General features: G+C 53.8%; 1 protein-coding gene across 1 annotated transcript in view; it reads right to left on the bottom strand.

Moving 5' to 3' along the window:
* Nucleotides 1-7797: 7797 nt before the first annotated feature.
* LOC136569926 (zinc finger protein 850-like) overlaps nucleotides 7798-24690 on the bottom strand; it is a 116760-nt gene continuing 99867 nt past the window's right edge. The window contains exon 7 of the mRNA XM_066570279.1: nucleotides 7798-8911. Coding sequence (XP_066426376.1) covers nucleotides 7849-8911 — 1063 coding nt within the window. The 3' untranslated portion in view covers nucleotides 7798-7848. The remainder of the gene's footprint in view (nucleotides 8912-24690) is intronic.

The following is a 24690-nucleotide window of genomic DNA, read 5'->3' as shown; positions in this document are numbered from 1 at the left end:
ACAATTGTTCCAATATTTGCATAGTATTTTGACCCGATTTTTACTCAATTGGGATGTGAATGCACTTAAAGTCACATCCTGCTAACTCCCTGATCCGGGTCCTTGCTTTCCGGATCAGTTCTGCTACCAGCTCCTGAGGCTTTGTCATTCTCTTGGACCTTTTGTGACTGAGGAAAACCCATTCTATGATCAAGACAGGGTTCCTCTGGTCCTGGCACTTTTTAGGTGTGTCCTTTGCCTTAGGTGTTTGTTTTTCCTCCCACTGGAAAATAATTCCATGGAGGTGTGGCAACTCACCTAAGATGATAAATTTGAATGGCAGGTCAGGTCGGCATTGGTGGGCCTGTCTTGTGGACATTGCAATCTGAACCTTTTCTAGAGCTTTCCATGCCACTGGGGTAATAGACCTAGGAGCACCCGGGTCCTCTCCCCCTTTCAATAAATTGAAAAGAGGGGCAAGGTCTTTGTCAGTCAGACCGAGCCATGGTCTTACCCAATTCAAAGACCCACACAACTTGTGGACATCCAAAAGGGTCTTGATCCTTGGATTGATTTCTAGTTTTTGAGGAACAATGGTCCTATTTCCGATTTCTAGGCCCAAATATTTCCAAGGTGGCATCTTTTTAATTTTCTTTTCCTGGAGCTTGAACCCTGCAACAATCAATACATTGATCGTTAGGTCAAGTGCATGTGTGAGTAAATCATCATTGGGGGCACACACAAGGATATCATCCATATAATGATAGATGATGGCCTTTTCTGCAGCTGCACGCACTGGGGAAAGCAGGGAAGAGACATACCACTGGCAGATAGCTGGGGAAACCTTAAGGCCCTGAGGGAGAACTGTCCAATGGTACATTTTCATAGGGGCTTCCATGTTGATGGTGGGGACTGAGAATGCGAAATGTGGTGCATCGTCAGGGTCTAGGGGAATATGGAAAAAAACAATCTTTTATATCAATAACAGCTAATTTCCAGTCCTGAGGAAGCATTGTTTGGGGATGGCATACCAGGCTGGGGAGAGCCCATGTCTTCAATAACATTATTAATTTGTCGGAGGTTGTGGAGGAGCCGCCATCTCTTTTTGTCAGCTTTCTGAATGACAAACACTGGAGAGTTCCATGGGGACGAGGTCTCCACAATGCGACCCTTTTTCAGTTGCTCTTCCACTAGCTCCTCAAGCACCTTTATTTTTTGTTTACTGAGCGGCCACTGTTTCACCTCAACTGGTTTGTCTGTTTTCCACTTCAATTTTTGGGTGGGGCGCTGTTGTTCAATGACCGCTGTACAAAAATGCTGTGGAGAGTCTGGAATATCAATTGTGACGCCCCACTGGGCCATTGAATCTCTCCCTAACAAAGGTTCCGAATAATCTAACACAAATAGATGGATATTTGCCAATTGTCCATTTGGTCCCTCGATTTGGATGATGCTTTTGGACTGTCTCGCCAATTGCAGGCCTCGTACACCTTGAGCGTGACTGGCAACGTTTTGCAAAGGCCAATGTGCAGGCCAGTCTTGTACTGGGATCACTGTGCAGTCTGCACCCGTGTCTACAAGCATCTCAATGTGTTTTGACTCCCCACTCCCATGGACATTACACCATAATTTGGGATTATCTCTTCCAATAACTTGGACCCGGGCAACTGTGGGCCCTTGTTTTTCGGTGCCTTTAGGCAAAAACAGCACGGGGATAGCTTGTGCAACAATTTGTCCTTTGGGAAGAAACAGGGGAAGGTGGAAACAGTGCAGCCCGAGAACGAATTGCTCAGGATCTGATGCTGTCATTCCTGGAGCAATTTCAATCTCATGTGCTGTGTGTTTGGTGTCCCCAATGACGATGTACTTACAACGAATTCGGTGCCAAGTGCCATCCTGTTCTGGGTTGACAGAGACAAAATGTCAGTGTCTTTGAGGTGGAGTGATTCTGTCAGCTGCAACCTGTAAGGCTCATTGACAGAAGACGTGGTTAACATAGGTTCACCTAAATAATAACAAAGGTTATTTTGTTTCACTTTCAACAGTGGACCAGCAGACGTGGTCTTTGAAGCATCTGCTTCACTTACAGAAATAGTAACATTACCGCGCGCTTGGTTTGTTTTGCTTCCCTTATTCCCTTGGCCTGCTCTTTTTGTGTCTGCACACCGAGCAGGCCGGCGCTCCTCTTTCAGTTTTTTGTTGTTGTAGACCCCCTGGGAGTGCTTGTAATTTTCCTCCCGTGCTATTTCTAAATTCATCAAATTGCTTTTTCAGGGGGCACTGGTTACTCCAGTGCCCAAGGTTATTGCAAAGCAGGCATGGCTTTGTGGGGTTCACCATTGCTGGTCATCGCTGCTGCCCAGGGTGCTGCTGTGCTGAGGGAATGGGCGCAGGGCTAGCAACGGCGACACGCTGAGGTGGTCTTGGCAGGAGCCTTGGTCTGGTGTCTTCAACAACACTCAGAGGCACTTTCCTGTTACAGACTAGAAGCATACCTTTTAGTCTAGGGGGAGGTTCTAGAAGGAGACTCAAAATTGCTGCTCGACACTGTTCATTTGCATTTGTAAACGCCATTTCCTCTAAAACCTCTTCCCTTGCATTCTCTTTTTTAACTTGGATTTCAATGGCTCTAGTTAACCTTTCTACAAATTTCAGAAAAGGCTCTGATGGTAGCTCCTGAATCTTCCTGTAGGGTTCAAAAGGCCCCTCAGGTTGGAGGGAAAAGAATGCTTTCTCAGCTGCTTCCTTTACTTTCTCGAGTGTTTCTACAGGAATTGCAGTAGCTTGCATTGAGGCTGCAGACCACTGCCCTTCACCAGAGAGATGCTCAATGGTAATTGGCATGCCATTAGCATCTTTCGCTGTGTTTGGATCAGCATGCAAACCTGGGAGAGCCTCTTTTAGCAGTTGTTTCCATGCTAATTCCCATAATTTGAATTCTGTAGAGGTCATGAGGCATGAGAGAAGCTGTTTTAAATCATGTGGGACTACTACAGTCCTACTCAATTCAGAATTTAAAAGACCTCGGAAATATGGACTGTGTGGGCCATACTCCCCGTGAGATTTACAGACCTCTTTAATCAATTGTCGTCCAAAAGAGCTCCAATTAGCAGTTGGGGCCACTCCTCCTTGTGCTGCAGGCTGATATGAAACAGGAGCGAATGACAAAGTGGGACCCTGTATTGGGTCTGCAGCTTCCTGCCCTGTATCCCTTGCATTGGAATTATTGAGATAACAAATACAGGTTTGGGGACATGCAGTGGGCGTGCCCCCACCGTGGGAACCTGGGGAGGGGGCGGGGACGCAATGGAAACAGGGGGTGGGGACAGGGGAAGGCAGGGGGTGGGGATACCATGGGAACAGGGGGCGGGGACACCTGGTGACATCACATCGGCAGACGCCCCCTGGGAGGAGTAGAGGGGCGGAGCTGAGGGTGCTGTAGGAAAGGGGGGAGGAGGGAAGGTGTCACGAGGAACAGGAGGAGAGGGGGATGGGGAAAGAATTTTGGGATGCTTAAGGGCATCTTGGGAAGAAGATGACCAGGTTTGGGATGGTGCCACGTGGCATCCTCCATCTTGGGTACCCCCTAGGGACTGGGGGCCATTTTGGGCATCACTGGTCTCTGAAAAACTTACACGTGCTCTGGGTTTCAGAGCGGGGGACACAGGGTTTTGGAAAATGTTCCACGTGGTCTGGCCAGGTCCTTGTGGACAAGGGAACTCAGGCATTTTAACATGCTCAGGGAGTCGACTTCCCAGCACATGAGCAGGATTTGCTCTCTTTAAAATACCAAGTTTTGGGGTAAGAGGTTTAGGGCTGGAAGGGGGAGAAACAGGGAGAGCAGAGGTACATGGCTTAATATTTGGCTTTTTCTCCAATTCCTTTTGTTTGAGCAAGGCTGTTCGAATTTGTAGACTCCAGAACACAAATTTTGCTGAAGATGTATTCTCAGACTGTCCCAAGGTTATCAATTCATGCCCTACTTTATCCCAAAATTAAATATTGTGGACTTCTTTAGGAGAAGTTTGTGGGAAGTGTAGAAAAAGCCACCTTATAAATGGTTTTAATTTTCCTTTAGAGAACTTTACATTTGCAGTGACTAAAATTCCAACAATATGGTAATACACTCCTTTTTTGTTCTGTGCTTAACTTCAAGCCCATTTTAGATGTAAATGGCACAGCACAAAGTCCCGCCAACCGAATGCAAAGCCAAAATCAGCTACTGATTTCTAAAAAGACCACGGTTAAAAAGCGATAACGCTCAGACGAAAGCTTTCACAATGCAGCTGTATATACTGCTTCTAAAACTGCTGCGGTAGCAGCAGGCAATGGGGACACGCCTCGGCCGCATGGAGAGACAGACAAAGGCTCCCCCGCCCGAGAATGCAGCCCCCCCGTGCACCGCATAGAGAGCAGCACCCCCACGCCACGTATAGGGAGCAACCCCCCGTACCGTGCGGCAAGCCGGAGCCAGGGCCACCCCGCGCCACGTTAGAGAGCACCCCCCGGCACCGAGAGCCGAGCACGCTGCGCTGCCGAGCCGTGGGGAGTGGCAGGCAGAGCTGTCCTGCTCCTCGGGGCCGACGGCGCCAATTCTAAAAACGGCGAAAACACGCCGCAGAGTTAAAGCTTGATAGGGTATCGCCTTTGCTCCGCAGGGCTGCGCAGCCTAAATGCAAGAGCAAAAAAGAACAAGTCTCACGGCAGAGATGGAATTTGAGCTTCTACCTCCCCAAGGAGCAGAAATACTCACCAAAATCGAAGCTGTTGCTGGCAAAGGCAGGCAGGCTGGTCTCTTCACTTGAATAGGACCCCTTGGGCAGGAGGGGCTCCCCTATTCTCCCCTGGAAAATTCGCTCACCAGAAAGGAGCTGCACTTTCCAGAGGCGCAGAGCGTTCCCCGAGGCTTCTTGTGGGTTCAGTCCCAAAGTCTCTCTGGAGAGCTATGCAACCACAGCTCTACGGTGGACGCTAAGCTGCCGTAACGCTTTTCCAAGGTTCTGAGATTCCTTCTGGGGCTGCAGGTTCGTGCAGCCACACGTTTGCGCACCAATATATAGAATATTAATCCTGACATTTCTGGGTGTGTCGTGCCTGGCTTCATCTAGCCCTCGCTGCTGGACCAAAGGCGGCAGCTGTGGCGTTTTACCCCAGAGATACCTTTGGCCAGCTGGATGCTGCAGCTAGGCACTCGGAACAAAGCCAGGCAAAGCAGGAACTCAGTTTACCTCTGGTGGAAAAGGTTCAGGCGACAGTGATGAGAAAAGAGCAGATTCTATCATAGAGTCTTAATCCAGAGTTTTATTTCAGCATGGTAGACCTCTGAAACAGCTCCCAGAAGAACGCCAGGCCGCATGGTCTCGTCTGCTTTTAAGCCCCAGGGACAGGGGGAGGGGAAGGGACAGGTGAGCCAACCAGGTGTGAGGAAGGGAAGGCTCAAGGGATATAGACGCTTGGACAGGCCAATGAACCCGGATCTGAGGGGCATCTTTTGAACTTCTGCCAACCACGCAATGCCCCTGCTGGAATGTTAAGATTGATGGACAGCTCTTAGCAGGAGGGCAAAAGGGGGAGGGGGAAGGTTGGCACACCTGGGGGCATCACACTGCAACAAAAGCTCTTCCCACATTTCAAGCACTTCTGGGGCTTCTCCTTGCCCTGAAGCTGCTCATGGACCCATAGCTACGAGCTCCGGCCACCTCCCCGGCCCAGGGTGGGTCTTTCCTCCTGAGATCCCTGTGATCTGCATTTGCAGCCGCTCATCTTGAGGGTTCTCCAGGACTTTTCCTCCCCGTTGGGTTCCTGCACTGTGGAGCCGCTCAAAACAGCCTCTTCCACGAGGTTCTGCTGTGGGGATTTCTCCTTCCTGGTCTCCATGCTCAGTGCCTGGTCTGGGGAGGAAGGACAAGGAGAGGATGGGATTTGCCTCCGTGCCACAGGGAAGGGCAAGGAGATGCCCCCAGTGCGTCCCCAGCAGGACAGCTTTGGCAGCAGGGCTGTCCTGCAGCTGGGGGCTGTGCTGGGCTGGGAGATGGAGCAGGAGAGAGGGGGAAAGGGGCACTGACTTCCTCCTCCCCTACCTGGGCCTCCCGGACCATCTTCCTCTTCCTCGCAGCCTCCTCCCCCTGCATCAGGCCAAGGTTTTGGAATGGGAAATCCTGGTTTGGGGGAAAACAAGGGCTGAGCGCGTTGGATTTGATGGTCCCGCTGCCCAAGTGCAGCTGGACAAGTCAGCGCCCCTTTCAGCCTCGGAGGACCCGGAATCCACTCATGCCCAGCCTCCCCCACCCCTCCAGGCTGCTGGAGGTCCACCAGCTCCAGGATCGCCCCTTTGTGCTCTCTCCACTTCGGAGCTTCTGAGTTCCCCCTTGGCTCTCCCGGGATCCCCAAACCCAAGATCGTGCCTGCGCCCACCAGTACCAGGCAATTGCCAAGTGGGACCATCAAGATCCCTCCAGGGGCATTTGTGGCTCTGCTCTGGGGTCCTGGAAGATCCAAACATCTCCTGCCCCACAAAAAAACCCTCCCAGAGACCCCCCCAATGGATTTGGGGCGAGCTCCCCCATCCCGCTCATCTGTGGGTTTTGGAGGGGGTGATGCTGACGGAGCCGGGGGAGCTGCAGCCTGCGCAGGCAGGCAGGGGAACCACTTGGTTCTGCTGCTGCTGCTGCTGCTGCTCATATTCCTCCCGTTCCTGCTCTTCGTCCCACTCCTCCGCTCCCAGCCCGGCCCGGGCAGTGCCGACACCCAAATGCAGCTGCGCTCTGCCCTAGGGGGGGTTCCCAAAGCGGCCCCAGCCTGCGCGGCACTGGGAGTGATACTGGGAACACTGGGTGGGATCCTGAGAGCAGCGGGAAGGAATCGGGAGTGCTTTCCCTGCCGGTCCCACTCTTACTGGGAGCACTGGGAGGGAACTGGGAGCAAACAGTGCCCGGAGGCGGCTGCAGCCAGTGCTGGCTGCGGCCAAACTGAAGGGCGTGGTTATGCAAATACAGGAGCGATTGCGCACTGGGATTGGTTGGCGGGAGCAGGGCGGTGTTTCCCTGGTCACATGGGGGCTGGAGGGGCCGGAATGATGGCAGCGGCATCCGGAGAGAGGGGACAGGGAGCGGGAATGGGGACTGGGAGCGGGAATGGGAATATGGGACCAGGACAGGGAATATGGAAACCCCAACTGGAGAGAGAATATGAGATGGAGATTAGGAAGATGAGACCGGGATCGCAAACGGGAATCCAGGAATGGGACTGGGAACATAGAAATGGAAATAGGGGAACGGAAGTGCAACCAGCAGTGGGACCAGGAATATGAGAACGGAACAGGACAGGGAATATGAGCCTGGGAATATGGGAACGGCAACCAGACAAATACTGGACCAGGACAGGGAATGAGACTGGGAATGGGATCCAGACTGGGATGGGAGCGGGACGGGACAAGGAGTGCAGTGACATGGGAACGGGTGGGGAGCAAGGGGAGTGACAGCAGGGATAGGGGGACTGTGGACAGGGGACGTGGGGGGCCAGGACAGGGAGTCATGGGGACAGTTCCAGGGCAGGGGAGCCTTGATCAGCTGCCCAAGAAACTCTGCCATCGTTTCCCAGTGCGGCCAAAGTCACTCAGCCTTGGGTGCCCAAAGCCCAAGTCCCACCCAGGAACCCTCAACTCCCTGGAACATAGCAGCCCCCACATCCCCTGGAAGATCTCCACATGTCCCCATCCTTGTCTTAGTTCAATGTTTTTATTTTTATCCTGGTTTGTGGTATTTTGAAAAGACAGAGAGAAATGAAAAGGTAGTCAAGGCCACATGGAGCCATTAAGAGGTGGAGCCCCCAGCCAGGTGTCTTCCCAACACAGATTACCAGCACCACAGATCACTGGGGCTCTGCCCACTGGGCAGCATGCAGCACAAATACTGCCATGGGGTATGGAACTGTAGCAGTGCACACTTGGGGAACTGTAGCCGTGCACACTTGGGGCACACTTGGGGCACTCACAGGGCTTTCATAGTGGTGCCTCCATTCGTGTTGGGTCAAGGCTGACCTCTGGCTGAAGGTCTTCCCACACTGGGGACATTTGTAGGGCCTCTCCCCCGTGTGGATGCGCTGGTGGGTGACCAGGGTGGAGTTGTGCTTGAAGCCCTTCCCGCAGTCAGGGCAGCGGAAAGGCCTCTCATCCGTGTGAATCCGCTGATGTACGAGGACATCTGAGCTGCTTTGAAACCTCTTCCCACACTCCCCACACTCATAGGGCCGCTCCCCGGTGTGGCTCCTCTGGTGGATCATCAGGTGATCGCTCCGGCTGTAGGTCTTGCCACAGTCGGGACACTCGTAAGGCCGTTCCCCAGTGTGGATCCTCTGGTGAAGCATCAGTTCAGAGCTCTGGCTGAATTTCTTCCCACACTGCCCACACTCATAGGGCCTCTCGCCGGTGTGGGTCCTCTTGTGGACAATCAGGTTCGACTTCTGGGTGAATCTCTTCCCACACTCGGAACACTCGTAGGGCCTCTCCCCGGTGTGGATGCGCCGGTGCTTGACGAGGTCGGGGTTATATTTGAAGCCCTTCATGCAGTCGGGGCAGCGGAAGGGCCTCTCATCTGTGTGAACCCGCTCGTGTGTGAGGAGATGGGAGCTTGTCTGAAACCTCTTCCCACATTTGGGACACTCATAGGGCCTCTCATTTGTGTGTGTGCGCTGATGCTTCAGAAGAGTGGAGCTTCTCTGAAAGCTCTTCCCACATTGCCCACACTCATAGGGCCGTTCCCCCGTGTGGCTCCTCTGGTGGTTGATCAGGTCAAAGTTGTCTCTGCAGCTCTTCCCACACTGCCCACACTCATAGGGCCTTTGTCCAGTGTGGATCCTTTGGTGGCGGATCAGGGCTGAGCTTCGGCTGAAGCACTTCCCACATTCCCCACACCTGTAGGGCTTCTCCCCATTGCAAAGCTGCTCGGAGACACCCAGCACTGAGCTCTGGCCGCCATCCTGTCCCGGGGTGGGTCTTTCCTCCTCTGACCTCCCTGGGCTACGTTTGCAGCCCCTCCTCGTGCGGGATCTCCGGGGCTTTCCCTCCCAATTGGATTCCTGCACTGTGGAGCCGCTCAAAACAGCCTCATACCCAAGGTTCTGCTGTGGTGACTCAGCCTCCCTGCTCTCCACCCTCAGCTCCTGGTCTGGGGGAGGAAGGACAAGGAGAGGATGGGATTTGGCCCTGTGCCACAGGGAAGGGAAAAGAGATGCCCCCAGTGCATCCCCAGCAGGACAGCTTTGGCAGCAGGGTTGTCCTGCAGCCGGGGGCCGTGCTGGGCTGGGAGATGGAGCAGGAGAGATGGGGAAAGGGGCACTGACTTCCTCCTCACCTGCCTGGGGCTCCCGGGCCATCTTCCTCTTCCTTATAGCCTCCTCCTCCTGCATCGGGCCAAGGTTTGGGAATGGGAAATCCTGGTTTGGGGGAAAACAAGGCCTGAGCGCGTTGGGTTTGATGGTCCCGCTGCCTCTCTTGGCTTGAAAAGACAGCTGTCTGCTAAGGAAGGCAGAGCCTCCCTTAAAATTGAAAATGTATACCCCCTCCCTCCAAATTACTGTAATTTTGAAATTAAGGGGCTCTCAGGGAAAGATATGGAAATAGGAATAACAGTTCGTTGCTAGGAAAAATAAAATAAGAAATGCAGTAGTACAAAAAAAAAAAACACTGACAGAGTCAGAATCCAACCCGACACCCTGTTAGTCAGGGTGTTTGTTGCACTCCAATTAAATGGTGGCTGCCATTCTCCTGCTGTGACAGATGTGGTTCTGTTGAAGCAGTGATCCTGCAGAAGGGTGTAGTTTTCCTCCAAAGGTCCAGTGGTGGTGTAGATAGGTCTGGTCTTCCTTGCGAATCTAGTGTAGAAGAAAAGCTGCTCCTCTGGGAATCCAGTGGAGAAGAAAAGCTGCTCCTCTGGGAATCCAGTGGGAAAAGCCTGACTGTGGTGCTCCAAATCTCTGATTATAAGCAGGTAGGGATGCTTGGCTCCTCCCCCTGGGTGGGGCATCTCACAATGGGATAATGTAATTTTATCAGCCATGCAGTGAGGCTCAATGGCCCATTAACAGAAGATATCTCCCTGAAAGGGGGGATTGTCAAAGGGGCTCAATGCCTCATTAACAGAAAATATCTCCTTGGAGGGATGATGGGTTGTGGAAGAGATAAAAATAAACTGCCCCACCTGGTTTTAACAGCTTGCCCATTAATAGAGAATATCTGCCCTGGAGTTAGAAGGGGATGGGTCATGGAAGCGATAAAGAACACTGCTCCACCTGGTTTCAACAGATGGTGATAAAATACATACTGCTGGTTACATCTTGCATTGCAACATAAGACAAGATGGACATGGACCAGGGGTTGATGCCTGGCACGGTGGGCACCAGGACAGGGGTGACACAGAGACACTGGGGACATGGTCCAGAGGGTGACAACAAGCAGCGGGGACACCGTATCGAGGTGACACCAGCAGGTGTTCCCAGAGACAGGGCCCAGAGACTGGGCTGAGGTCTGGAAATGAGAAATCCTATTTCCAAGAGAAAAAGAAGGTATGAGAGCATTTTGTTGGGCATTCCTCCTGCCCTAACCCATCTCTAGAAGTCACCAGACATTTTGTGTCCATAAAAATCTCCAGACCACCAAGATTCTGCCCAAAAAAACCTCCAGACCACAAAAATTTAATTGCAAAACCCCTCAGAAATGCCATCACTAAGCCTTCCAAGACTTGAATGTCTCATGATTATTTCAAAAAAGAGCTCCCCATGAATTGCCCCTCTCGGGTCTCTCCCCTTTGGTCTTCTGGGGATTCTGCCTCTATTGAGGGTTCTCCTCTCCAGAGTCCCCACCCTCTCCAGGCTGTCACAGGAATCCCCAGGGTCCCCCCTCTCTGCTCTTCTGACCTTGGGCTTCTGGGGCTCCCCCTTCTCTGTGCTGCTGGGGCTTCCCCACAGCCCCCAGGGGTTCCCCGGCTCCCCCTCTCTGGGCTCCCCCTTAGCAATTCCGGGGCTCTTGGGGTCCCAGCGCTCCCGTTTCCCCTGACTCTGCTCCAGGCTGTGGGGAGCTCCAGGGCTTCCCCCTCGCCAGGGTGTTCCCCTCTCCGGGCTGAATCCTGGCGGTCTCCTCTCTCTGGGCTGCACACTTCGGTGTCCCAATGTTCTCCCCTCTCCTGCCCTCCCCTGCGAAAAAACAACCTCCCGGGACACCCCCAAAATCTCCCCAATGAGCATTTGCGGCTTCGCTTTGGAGTCCTTTGAGCTCCAAAAATCCCCCCCTCCCCAAAAAATACCCTCCCATGGAGCGCCCAGGATATTTGGGTGAGCTCCCCCTCCGCGGTCACCTGAGATATGGGGGGGAAATGCCCCAGGGGCCGGGAAGGCTGCGGACACAGCAAGGGCTGGAGCGTGTGGTCCCTCCAATTCCACTTCCCACTCCTCCTCCTCTATCCCAGCTCTTCCTCCCACTCCTCCTCCACGCCTCCTCCTCATCCTCCTTCTCTTGTTCCCTCCAGCCCTTGTCCCGCTGCTTCTCCCTCCCCACTCCACCATCCCATTCCTCCTGCCCCGGTCCCGCAGCCCTCGCAGCCCGTGGCAGGAGCGGGGATGGAGCCGGGACAGGTCGGGATGGGCAGCGCGGGGCTCTCAGCTGCTCCCACCCGCTGGGGCTGGGGGAAACCCGGCCCAGGGAGAAGGAGAGGCAAACTGGGAAACCTGGGGGCTGCAGATCCACACAGGGGCTTGCTGGGGACCCTGGTTGGGGGCTGCCAGCCCCTGGGGCTCCTGTTGGGCGATCTGGGAAGGGGAAACAGAGAGGGCTGGGGGATGCCAGGAGTGGCATCTCTGGGATGGACTGGGCTGTACTGGGATCATACTGGGAGGGAGTAGGAGGCTGCAGGGGCAATTGAGGACGTGTTGGGGGCAAATGGGATATACTGGGAATGACTGGGATGATTCTGAGAATGACTGGGAGCAGCTGTGAGCAACTGGGATCATACTGGGAGCAACTGGGAGTGGCTGACTGCATGCTGGGGGTGATTGGAAGCAACTGGGTTTATGCTGGGATTAACTGACATCATACTGGAGGTGCCGGGGATCATACTGGCAGTGAGTGTGACTACACTGAGGCTGATTGGGAGAGGTTGGGAGGAAATGGGATCATACTGGAAGGAACTGGGAGTGACTGGGAATAGGCTGGAAGGAACTGGGGTACACTGAGAGAGACTGGGAATGACTGGAATGAAAGTGAGGGTGAAACAGAGCAACTGGAACCATGTGGGGCCCAACTGGTTCCTACTGGCAGTGACTGGGAGAACACTGGGGTCATACTTGGATCATACTGGGAGTGACTGGACTAATACTGGGAGTACCTGAGAGTGACTGGGAATACACCATGCATATCATCCCCCTTACTGGGGGTGACTGGGAGCACACTGGGAGCAGATGGCATTATACTGGGACTCACTGGGTTACCCTAGCTGGGGGCAGATGGGACCATAGTGGGAGAGATTGGAAGCAACTGGGATTATTCTGGGACCACACTGGGAGTGCTGGTGCATGACTAGGATCATACTGGAGCTTACTGGGATCATATTGGGGTTGAAAGGGAGTGACTGAGATCACACTTTGGGCTCTTGGGTGCAACAGAGAGAAACTGGGATCATGCTGCCAGCAAACTGGAGTAACTGGAAAGGACTGGATGCATGCTGGAGGACACTGGGATGTTGTGGGCATGACTGGGATCATACTGGGATAGCTAACAGCTTCCTGGGGCCACTGGGAGTGTTTGGGAATGACTATGGATATGCTGAGGGCAACTGGGATATACTGGGAGTGTCTGTAAGCATACTGGGGTGACTGGAAGCACATTGGGCACAGCTGGGCCCATGCTGGGTGAGACTGGGATCCCACTGAGGGTGACTGGAATCCTACTGGGATTGACTGGGAGTGGCTGGGAGCAAGTTGAATCATGCTGAAAGCAACTGGAAGGAAGTGGGAGTGACTGGGAGCATGCTGGGGGTGACTGGGATCTACTGGGAGAGACTGGGGATCGTACTGGAGGCTACTGGGGTCATGTTGGCATTGACAGGGAGCACCTGGGATCACACTGGGGGCCACTGGCAGCATAATGGGAGTGACTGGGATTAGACTGCAAGTGACTGGGATCCTGCTGGGAGTGGCTACAACCATACTGGGACTATAGTGGGTGTCAATGGACCCTGACTGGGGCTTACTGGGAGCTACCAGCATAGGCTGGGAGCCAGCTGCGCACACACTGGGAGGAAGTGGGAATGATAGGATGCATGCTGGTGACAGCTGGGATGTACTGGGAGTGACTGGGGTCACCTGAGCCACGCTGAGGTAACTGGGAGTGCCTGGGAATGACTACGAGTTCATGGCAACTGGGATATGCTGGGAGTGTCTGTAGGCATACTGGGGTCACTGGGAACACACTGGGGGTGACTGGGATTCACTGGGATTTGCAGAGCCTCCACTTGGGACAACTGGAAGTGATCCCCCCGTTCCCCCCAGTCCTCCCTCGGGCACTGTCCCATCTCCCACCCTGCGCCGCTGGGATCTGCCCGGAGCAGCGCGATGGCTCCAGGGCTGGGGCTGGGGGCGCTCCTGGGGGTCAGGGGGAGTGGGACCCCAGCACCGGGACCCTGAACCGCCATTCCCGGCACAGGGACCCCTCTGCTCCCCTTTTCCTGCACAGGGACCCCCCTGGATCCCCCATTTATGGACATCAGGAGCCCCTGCTCCCCTTTTCCCAACCATCCCATGGCTCCCAGACTCCAGACTTCCCTGGGACACTCTGGAATACCTTGGACCCCCATTCCTGCCTTTCTCAGCCCCCAGCCCCAACTTTCTGCAAAACCAGAGGCCCCCTGAACTCCCCATTCACAAACATCCCGGGAGTCCCCACCCCGTTACCCCCCTTTTCTGGGAAAGTCTGGACTCCCTTTTCCTGGGCTCAAGGACCCCCTGGAACTCCTTTCTATCTCTCCATGTCCCTGCCCTCCCATTTCCTTGACCCTGAGACCCCTCTGCCCCCCATTCCTGAGAATGGAGTCACCCTTTTACTCCTTTGCCCGGCACTGAGATCCCCCCTGCACCCCCTTATCCAGCACCAACACAACCTTTTCCTGGCCCCCCGCCTCTTCAGCCCCCAGTCCCACCCTTTCCCTGGCCCTGGGACCCCTGGGCTGCCATTCCTGCCTTTCCCAGCCCCAGCCCCTCCTTTCCTCACACAGAGGAGCCCTGGCACCCCCTTTCCTGGGCACAGGACAGCCCATCCCACCTCTCCCAATCCTTGCCCCACCTTTCCTTGACTCTGAGCCCCTGAACCTCCTTCCCAGCTCTCCCACCTTTCCTTGACCAGTTGAGTTCCCTGCATCCCAAATCTCTCACCCACCCCAGCTCCCCCAAATCTCCGTGTCCCCCCCAGTTCTGCCCTCCCTGCAGTGCCTGGAAGTGGTGCTGTCGGAGCCTGGCCCGGGGGTCTCCCAGTCCTTGATTGTGGGGGAGGTGGACGGGACCCCCTGGGAGCACTGGGGCAGCGAGCGGGGCCGGATGGAGCTGCAGACAGGGGGGATGGGGGCAAGAGCTGAGCTGGGATATTGGGATAGCCAGAACTGCGATATTGGGATAGGCAGGGCTGGGATATTGGGATAGCCAGAACTGGGATATTGGGATAGCCAGGGCTGGGATATTGGGATAGGCAGGGCTGGGATATTGGGATAGGCAGGGCTGGGATATTGGGATAGCCAGAGCTGGGATATTGGGATAGGCAGCGCTGGGATATTGGGATAGCCAGGGCTGGGATATTGGGATAGCCAGAGCTGGGATATTGGGATATCCAGGGCTGGGATATTGGGATAGCCAGAGCTGGCTCAAGGACAGGAACCAGCACGTGGCCAACAGTGCCCTGGAGACGGGGCCGGTACAACCAGAATGGGGGGAGTTGGGGGAGCCGGGGGCTGGGCTGGGATCTGTGGGGCTGGGGGAATCTCTGGGAATGGGATGGGACCTGTGGGACTGGTATGGTAATCCAGGGAGCTCCATGGGGCTCTGTGGGGCTGGGACACGACTCCATGGGTCCGTTCTCTCCTCGTTCCCAGGTCTCCACACAGTGCAGGTGGTTTCCAGCTGTGACCTCCTGTCCAATGGAGCATCCATGGATCCCACTGGTATGGCCATAAGGGGTGGGATTAAATCTCCTTCCAGCTGGGACCCGGGAGCTTTGCAGTGTCTGACGGTGCCACCTGGATCACCCAGAGGTGCTGGGAATCCAAAGGGATCATGGTGCAGTGAATGAAGCATTACCTGGGATACACCTGTGGGGAAGAGCTCCCAAATGGAGCTCTATGGTTGGAGGCTCTGGAGCACAAAGGTGGGTGTGGGAGGGCAATTCCTAAGGGATTGTGGGATTCAGGAATGGGAGACTTGGAATGCACGAATTCCCATGGAATTTCCATGGCCAAATCTCACTCTCATCCCACTCAGGTGAGAATTGCATGGATGGATCCCTCCCAACTCAGTGCCACTCTGTGGAGAATTCCATGGGGAAATGATTTGAATTGATGACCAATCCAATGAGAGCAGTGAAATGAGACCTAATCCCTGCTGGGGTTCCATGGGACATCAATCCCAATCCTTTGCCCAGGCCGGCTCTGCTGTGCCCGTGGCAGCACCAGGGGAGTGCCCTGTCCCTGCCCTGAGCCCAGCACGAGCCTTTCCTTGGCTGTTCTGTGCCCTGCCCGGGGCAGGAGGGCATGGCCGGAGTGGCTTTGGTGGCCCCGTGCACCCGGCCGGGCTGCAGCCACTGCAGGGGCTCCTGGGGAATGTTCCAGAGCAAAGCTTAAAGCAAACAATGGTTCCTGGAGGGGATTTTGCCCCTGGGCCTCTGCTGGGAGCCCAAGGGCAACAGCCCAAAGTGCTGGAGCTCAGTGTCCCTCGGCCAGGCCATGTTCCCTGGCTGTCCCCTGTCCCTCAGCTCTGTAGGACCTGGGGCAACCCTCGGGAGAAAATCCTGAGCCCCAGCTGGGCCAGTTGTCCCCAGGTCACTCTCAGTCAGCCCAGTATGATCCCAGCATGGTCCCAGGGCTTTCCATTCACCCCTGGTATAGTTCCAGCCACTCCCAGCATGGTCCCAAGTCACTCCCAGATACTCACAGTATTACTCCAGTAACTTCCTTTATGGTTCCTGTGATCCCAGTCACTCCCCATCACTCCCAGTATATCCCAGTTCCCCCAGTGTGTCTCCACTCACTCCCAGTAGCTTCCAGCATGATTCCAGTTGCTCACAGTCACCCCAATCACCTCCAGCATGATTCCTGTCACTCCCTGTATGTCTCAGTTGCCCCAATATGGTCCCAGTTGCCCTCAGCCTGCTCCTAGTCACTTCCAGTATGATCCCACTATGACCTCAGTTGCCACCAGCACAGACCCAGTCATTCCAAGTATGATCCCAGTGGGATCCCAATCTCTCTGAGCATGGTCCCAGTCAATCCCAGTTGCTCCCAGTGTAGACCCGGTCACTGCCAGTCGCTCTCAGTGCGTTCCCAGTCACCCTAAGTCTGGTTACAGACACTCCCAGTATATCCCAGTTGCCCTCAGCATACTCATAGTCACAGCCACGTGTCCCAGTAAGGTTCCAGTTTCCACCAGTATGATCCCAGTCAGTACCAGGCAATGCCAGTTGGTCCCACTATGATGCCTGTTGCCCAAGCTCTGGTCCTGCTGGTTCCCAGTGTGCCCTGATCCTGCTCCCAGTGGGTCCCAGTCCTGGTGTATCCTGATGTATCCCAGTGTATCCCAGTGTATCCCGGTGTACCCCAGTGTATCCCAGCCTGTCCCAGTCCATGCCAGTCCCTTCCCAGCAGCCACCGCCGTTTCCCGGATCCTGCCCCTCCCGGCCCCGGAGCTGCCGCTGGACGCCCCCCAAGTGTCGCTGCTGAGTAAGGAAGCGGCACAGACTCACAAGAAGGCTGCTTTGCACAGCAGTAGTTTTAATATGAAAATTCTCTCTTTTTATAGACTGTGCCGATACATTCAGACCAGACTGGTCAATCAATCAATACATTTCACCTGACTGGCTAATTAACAAAAACACCTTTCTTATAAACAATCCTTGAGAAAAACAGGAAAACAGAGAGTAGGAAAACACCACCTGCAGGTTGTTTATAATAACAAGCTATCATCGTGTCCCTACAACTCCCTAAAAGTCTCACAAGTCAGCTGTGAAAAAACTTACCTGGTTTTCTCGCTCTCTGACCAGCCTGTCACACCCACACCCAAGGTGCTGCCGGGGCTCGGGGGCTTCGTGTTGGGCTTTGTCTGCCTTGGCTGGGGCTCGGCCTCCACTACGGGAGAAGGTGAGGGGGGATCCCCTGGGGGTCCTGTCCCCCTGGGGAGCGCTTGTGACTCCCCCATGTGCCCCCATGCTGGGGACACCCCCTTTTCTCTCCCCAGAGTCCTGACCCAGCTCCTGCTCCCCCCTGGGAGGGGCTTTGGGGAGTCCCCCTGGGACCTCCTTGAATCCCCATTCCTGGGTACTGGGACGCCCCCACATCTCCTTGCCCAGCTGCGGGATCCCCTGCACCCCCTTATCCTGCACCAACACCCCCTGCACCCCTTTTCCCAGCTCTCCTCCTTTGGCAGCCCCTGGATCCCCCGTTTCCGTGAGCCCGGAGCCCCATTCCCGGCCAGCCCGGGGCACCTCAGCCCCAGGCCTCCCTTTGCTGGGAAACCCGGCCTGGGCACGGGGCTCTGCAGCTGCTCTGGGGTTTATGATCACCTGGAGGAAAGGGAGAGAACAGAGGAGAGAGAGAAGGAGACTGTGGATCAGGGACCGGGGTCCCAGCGCCCAGTCCTGCTCTGCCAGCGGGCTCCAGGCAGAGTTTGAGCGCAGGTCCAGCGAGTTCAGCACGGCCGAGGAGGGTCCCGGGAGATGCCAGGGGGGATCCCGGGGAATTCCCTGGAATTCCCCCGTCCCCTCCCCCTGCGCTCCTTCGGGCACTTTCGCTTCCACGTTCCCCGCTCTGCGCCGCCGCGATCTGCCCGGAGACCGGTGACGTCACAGAATCCTCGGTATACCATTGGCGGGCAGGAAAGAGCAGCGTTAATGGCGGCTCTGGGGGCGGGGCCGTAGCGGAGCAGCGGATTGGCTCCAGCGCTGGGGCTGGGGGCGCTCCTGGGGGGCTTGGGGGGGGCGGTGAGAGGGACCCTCGACAGCCGGAATCCCCCGAACCGCAATTTCCGGGCACTGGGAACCCCCTGAACTTCCATTTCCGGGCACTAGAACAGCATCCACCCCCATTCCTGCATACTGTGACCTCCCTGAATCCCCTTCCCCAGCACCAGGACCCCCATGTTCTTTATCTGGCCCCAGGACCACGCTGAACCCCCCTGAACCACCATTCCTGGGTACTATGACTCACTGCCCGCCCTGGCCAGCGCTGGGATCCCCTGTTACTTCTTATCAGGCACGAGTACATCCCTAAACACCCGTTTCTGGGCATCAGCACTTCTCTGAACCTCCATTTGCGGGCACTACAACCCCTCTGAATGTCCATTTCCAGGGAGGAAATTTCCCTGAACCCACATTTCCCATACAGGAAACCCCGATTCACTATTTCTGTGCCACAGGACACCCCTGGAACTCAATTTCCAGGCCCGGGATCCCACCGTCCCCTCTGTTCCCTGACAACGAGACCACTTATCTTGGTTTGAAAAGACAGGTGTCTGCTGAGGAAGGCAGGAGCCTTCCCTGAAATAGAAAATGTAAACCCTCTCCCTCCAAATTGTTATAATTTTGAAATAAAGGGGCTCTCAAGCAAAGATATGGGAGGGGGAATAACTCTTTATTAGGGAAGAAAATTTTAAAAAATAAAATAAACAACGCAGTAATACAAAACAACACTGGCAGAATACGACCTGACACCCTGTTGGTCAGGGTGTTGATAGCAGCCCAATTGAAATGGTGGCTGCAGTCCTCCTGGAGTGGCAGGTGTGGTTCTGTTGAAGCAGTGATCCTGTAGAAGCGCGTAGTCTTTCTCTGAAGATCCAGTGGTGCTGTAGATGGGCCTGGTCTTCCTCTGGGAATCCAGCAGGAAAGGGATGCTCCTCTGGGAATCCAGAGGAAAAGGCTGATGGTGGTCTTCCAGATCGCAGATTATATCCAGTTAGGAATGCTTGGCTCCTCCCTCGGGGCGGAGCTTCTCACAGTGGGATGATGTAGGTTCATCAGTCAGGCATTGAGGCTCAATGGCTCGTTAACAGAAGACATTTTCCAGGGGGAACATTGGTTGTGGAAGAGGTACAAAACCCTGCCCAGTTAACAGAAGATAACTGCCCCACCTCTAACAGATAGTAATAGAATACACACCCCCATTTCCAACCTAAGACACCGCTTGATCCCCCATTCCTGGTACTGGGACCTTCTTTTACCACCATATCCAGGTCTGAACCCCCTCTCCCCCTGTACATCCATGCCTGGCACTAAGACTGCCCTGACCCCCCTCATCTTGCACCAATAGCCCCTTGCACCCCCTGCTCCCCCGTGCCCTGCAGATAAGGGAAGCGAGAGGTCACTCAGGGATCACCATCACAGGCACAACAGCCCCGAGGTGGGAAAATGAATTGGATTTGGGACTGAGTGAATCAGAACAGCAGAACGAGGAGTGAAATAAACCCTGAAAAAGAACCTTCTCCCGACCTCTTTGTCCTTCACGGACTTCACTTTATTCCCGACTCCCTCCCTGTGCTGCCCAGCAGGGCAGGGAGAGGGGATGGGAGTCATGGTCAGTTCCTGCCACTGTTTCTGCCTCAGGGACAAGAATTCCTTCCCTGGTCCAGTGGGGGGTCCCTCCCATGGGGTCTGTTAAAAACACCAATCACTCATAAAAAAATTTCAAAAGTTTAATAGTAATAAAATGGTTATAAAAATAGTAATATAATTAGAGTAATAAAAATTCGGACAATTTGGATTAGGACAATACAAGACAATAAAAACAAAGAGTTATGGACATTTCAGGTGCCTCTTTCTGGGCAAAATAAGCCCAAAAAAGGACCCACATTAACAGAAGATTAACCCTTAAAAGCAACAGCCTGTTGCATATTCATACATCTCATACATGATGCATAAATTCCATTCAAGCACAGGATTCTGTCTGGTCAGTGTCACTTCTTCTTCCTCTGGATCCTGACAGCGTCTTCAGAGCTGAGCGAGGCAGGGAGAAGTTAATTTCTTCTGATAAGGGAGCAATTAATTCTTTTTCTCTGAAAGCTTTAGGTGTCCTGTGGCTGCTATCTCGGTGCAAGTACCTCATTCCTCTCTTTAAAAAAGTGTCTTACATAGACACTTACATATTACACAGCATAGTTTCTATTATGTCATAAACTAAAACTATATTTAACACACTACTTAAGAAAATTAATATAGCAAAACTTTTGAACATAACACATATAACATTCATTTTAATATTTGCAAAAAGCCAGTCATAAAATACACGTTTTTCACAGTAGTCTAAAATAGTCCATTTTACTGTTCAACTTTCTTGGCAGCTGGTGCATGATAAGGGATATGATCTATCCATTCAATACTATGTTCTCTGGCCTGGGTGTTTGTAAGGCTGTTCTTGAAATGGGTCCCATTGTCCAACTCAGTTCTCTCAGGGGTGCCATATCTCCACAGGACTTGCTTTTTCCAGGCCCAGGATGGTGTTCCAGGCAGCAGCATGAGGCACAGGGTAGGTATCCAACCATCCAGTGGTGGCTTCCACCACGTGGTCAGCACGTAGCGCTTGCCTTGGCATGTCTGGGGCAGTGTGATGCAGTCAATCTGCCAGGCCTCCCCACATTTATATTTGAACCACCGCCTGCCATACCTTAGGGGCTTCACTGGCTTGGCCTGCTTGATGGCAGCACACGTCTCACAGTCATGGATAACCTGAGAAACACTGTCCATGGTTAAATCCACCCCTCGGTCTCTTAGAGGTGGCATCTCTGCACTGATGGCCTGAGGCATCCTGGGCCCATCAAGCTAGGAATAACTCTCCCTTGTGTTCCCAATCTAGGTCTTTCTTGGACACCCCTGTCTTTGCAGCCTGGTCTACCTGCTCATTGTTTCAGCCTCATAAGCCTGACTCTTGGGGACATGGGTGTCTACGTGATGGACTTTCACAGGTAGCTTCTCTAGCCAAGGGGCAATGTCTTTCTATTCATCAGCGGCCCAGATTGGTTTTCCTCTACGCTGCCAGTTGGCCTTTTTCCACCTTTCCAGCCAACCTCACAGAGCATTGGCATCCATGAATCAGTATAAAGGTAGGGCTTTGGCCACTTCTCTCTTTTAGCAACATCTAGGGCCAGTTGAATGACTTTGAGTTCAGCAAGTTGACTTGATCTACCTTCTCCTTTGGTAGCTTGTGCAACCTGTCATGTGGGGCTCCATATGGCTGCTTTCCAAATCCAGTTCATCCCTATGATGTGACAGGAACCATCAGTGAAAAGAGCATAGCGTGTTTCCTCTGCTGGTGGTTGGTTGAATGGTGGAGCTTCTTCAGCCTGTGTCACTGGTTCTTGTTCCTCTTCATCAGTGAGACCAAAGTTTTCACCTTCCAGCCAGTTTGCAATTATCTCCAAAATCCCAGGCTGATTCAGGTTTCCAATACAGGCATGCTGTGTGATGAGAGCAATCCATTTGCTCCATGTGGCATCAGTGGCGTGGTGGGAACCTTTCCTTTAAACATCCACCCCAGCACCGGCAGTCGGAGTGCCAGGAGGAGTTGTGCTTCCATGCCAATCACCTCTGAGGCAGCCTGGACTCCTTCATAGGCAGCCAAGATTTCCTTCTCTGTGGGAGTGTAGATGGCTTTGGACCCTCTGTAGCTTCAGCTCCAGAATCCCAGTGGTCGGCCTCGAGTCTCCCCAGGCACCTTCTGCCAAAGGCTCCAGGACAAACCATGGTTCCCAGCTGCAGAGTAGAGCACATTCTTCACCTCTGGTCCCGTCCTGATCAGGCCCAAGGGCTACCACATGAGCGATCTCCGGCTTAATCTGGGCAAAAGTTTGTTGCTGCTCAGGGCCCCAGTGTAAATCATTCTTTTTGCGGGTGACCAGGTAAAGAGGGCTCACAATTTGACTGTACTCAGGAATGTGCATTCTCCAAAAGCCTATGGCGCCTAGGAAAGCTTGTGTTTCCTTCTTGCTGGTTGGTGGAGACATTGCTGTGATCTTGTTGATGACCTCAGTGGGAATCTGACGCCGTCCATCTTGCCACTTCACTCCCAGGAACTGGATCTCTCGGGCAGGTTCCTTGACTGTGCTCATTTTGATGGCAAAGCTGGCTTCTAGCAGAATCTGGATGTTCCTCTCTCCTTTCTCAAACACTTCCATTGCCGTGTTCCCACACACAATGATGTCATCGATGTACTGCAGGTGTTCTGGAGCCTCACCCTTTTCCAGTGCAGCCTGGATCAGTCCATGGCAGATGATGGGGCTGTGCTTCCACCCCTGGGGCAGTCGGTTCCTGGTGTACTGCACTCCCCTCCATGTGAAGGCAAACTGAGACCTGCATTCTGCTGCCAGCGGAATGGAGAAAAATGCATTGGCAATGTCTATAGTGGCACACCACTCTGCTGCCTTGGACTCCAGCTCGTACTGGAGTTCCAGCATGTCCGGCACAGCAGCGCTCAGCGGTGGAGTCACTTCATTCAAGCCACGAAAGTCCACAGTCAATACACACACACATTTTCAACCTAAGAAAGGGGTAAAAGCAGCAAGAGGGGAATTCTGGACAGGGGACACCAGGAAGCAGGATGGAGGGACATGGGGATAGTTCCAGGGCAGGGGCTCCTTGATCATCTGCCCCAGAACCTCCGCCAGGGTCTCCCAACACAGCCAGAGCCACCTAGCCACATGTCTTTCACAAACCAATGCTCCCTCCAGGGAGACATCTCCTGTTAATAGGCTATTGAATGTCACTGCATGAATGATAAAAATTACAGCATGCCATTGTGAGATGCTCTGCCCAGAGGGAGGAGCCAAGCATTCCTGACAGGATATAATCTGAGATTTTGGGACACCAGAACAGCCACTGGATTCCCAGAGGAGCAGCTGCCTTTTCCACTGGATCTTCAGAGGAAGACTACACCCTTCTACAGGATCCCTGCTCCAACAGAACCACATCTGCCACTCCAGGAGGACTGCAGCCACAATTCCAATTGGATTGCTGCCAACACCCTGACCAACAGGGTGTCAGGTTGAGCTCTGACTCTATCAGCATTGTTTTGTATTACTGCATTGTTTATTTTATTTTTTAAAATTTTCTTCCCCATTAAAGAACTGTTATTCCTGCTTCCATATCTTTGCCTGAGAGCCTCCCCCCTTAATTTCAAATTTATAACAATTCAGAGGGAGGGGATTTACAATTTCCAGTTTAGGGGAGGCTCCTGCCTTCCTTAGCAGACACATGTCTTTTCAAGCCGAGACAGGGGGACAGTTGGGGACACAGCTGGGGACATGCCTGGGTGTGGGGGGTGAAAAGGGGTTAAGGGCTGGAGAGGGTGTTGGAGGGTGGGATGCACCCAAAAATTTGCCACAATTAATGGGGAGGGTGCCCAAAATTGGGGGAAAGGTTGAAAAAGGGAGAAAGTATAGTAGAGGTGGCCTTTGAATCCTAGCAAAATAGAAGTATTGTACTTGAATATCTGTATAGAGGCTTTGCCCCGGGAGGTCCTGGTTGCCCTTGATGGGCTGCAGCTGCCATGTCCTTAATTGGGCTGCAGCTGTGAGTAATGAAGATAACTGGGATAAAAGGGGGCGGGTTAGCCAGTCAGAGAGTGCCTTGAAGGAGCCCTGAACTGAGAAAGAACAACATGCAGAAGGAGGAGTCTGTGCTGTGAAGATCTGCAGCCATAAGAATGCACTGAGGAGGTATGGGACTTTAGAAATCTGATAACAACAGTATGGGACTCTAGAAATAGAACAACAACAAGAAAGGATCCAAAATAGGGAGGAACAGACCCTAAATAGGGGGGCAGTGACCCAAAATGGGGAAAGGACCCAAAATAGGGAAAGGACCCAAAATAGGGAGGAGATGACACAAAACGGGGAGAGGGAACCCAAAAGAGGGGAAAAGGTCCCAAAGTGGGGGGGGAGTACCCAAAATCAGTGGACAAAGGGTGTCGTCAGATGTTGTTGGGTGTCACAGGGTGTTGTGGGGTGTCCCTACCTGTGCTGGGGTGGATGCAGATGCTCAGAACCAGGAGCAGTCATGGGAGCATCCTGAGGGACACGAAGACACCTTGAGGACCCCAGGACCTTGGGGACTTTGGGCCTGCCAGGGGAAGGGGACAGGGGCACACAGAAGGGTACAGGAAGACATAGGAGAGATGGGGACAGCGACTCACAGGGAGGACAGGGACACTGAGAGAGGTGACAGGGACACACTGGGCAGGACAGGGACACACAGAGGGCAGACAGGGAGCCACGGTGGGGAATGGGGACAGAGGGGATGGGACACAATGCCACCAGGACACACATCAGGGGGCAATGTCACCACACCTGTGGTGACCACCAGGACACTTCTGGTGACACCCAGTGTGGGGCCACATGACTCCACATGTTGCTGTTGTATTAGGGACAGCTGACTGAAGCCACACATAGACTCTAGGTCTTCAGGAGGCAATGCAAACTTTATTAGAA

Source organism: Molothrus aeneus, unplaced genomic scaffold, assembly GCF_037042795.1.
Source record: "Molothrus aeneus isolate 106 unplaced genomic scaffold, BPBGC_Maene_1.0 scaffold_30, whole genome shotgun sequence".
Classification (NCBI taxonomy): domain Eukaryota; kingdom Metazoa; phylum Chordata; class Aves; order Passeriformes; family Icteridae; genus Molothrus; species Molothrus aeneus.
This window is presented reverse-complemented; position numbering and strand designations above follow the sequence as displayed.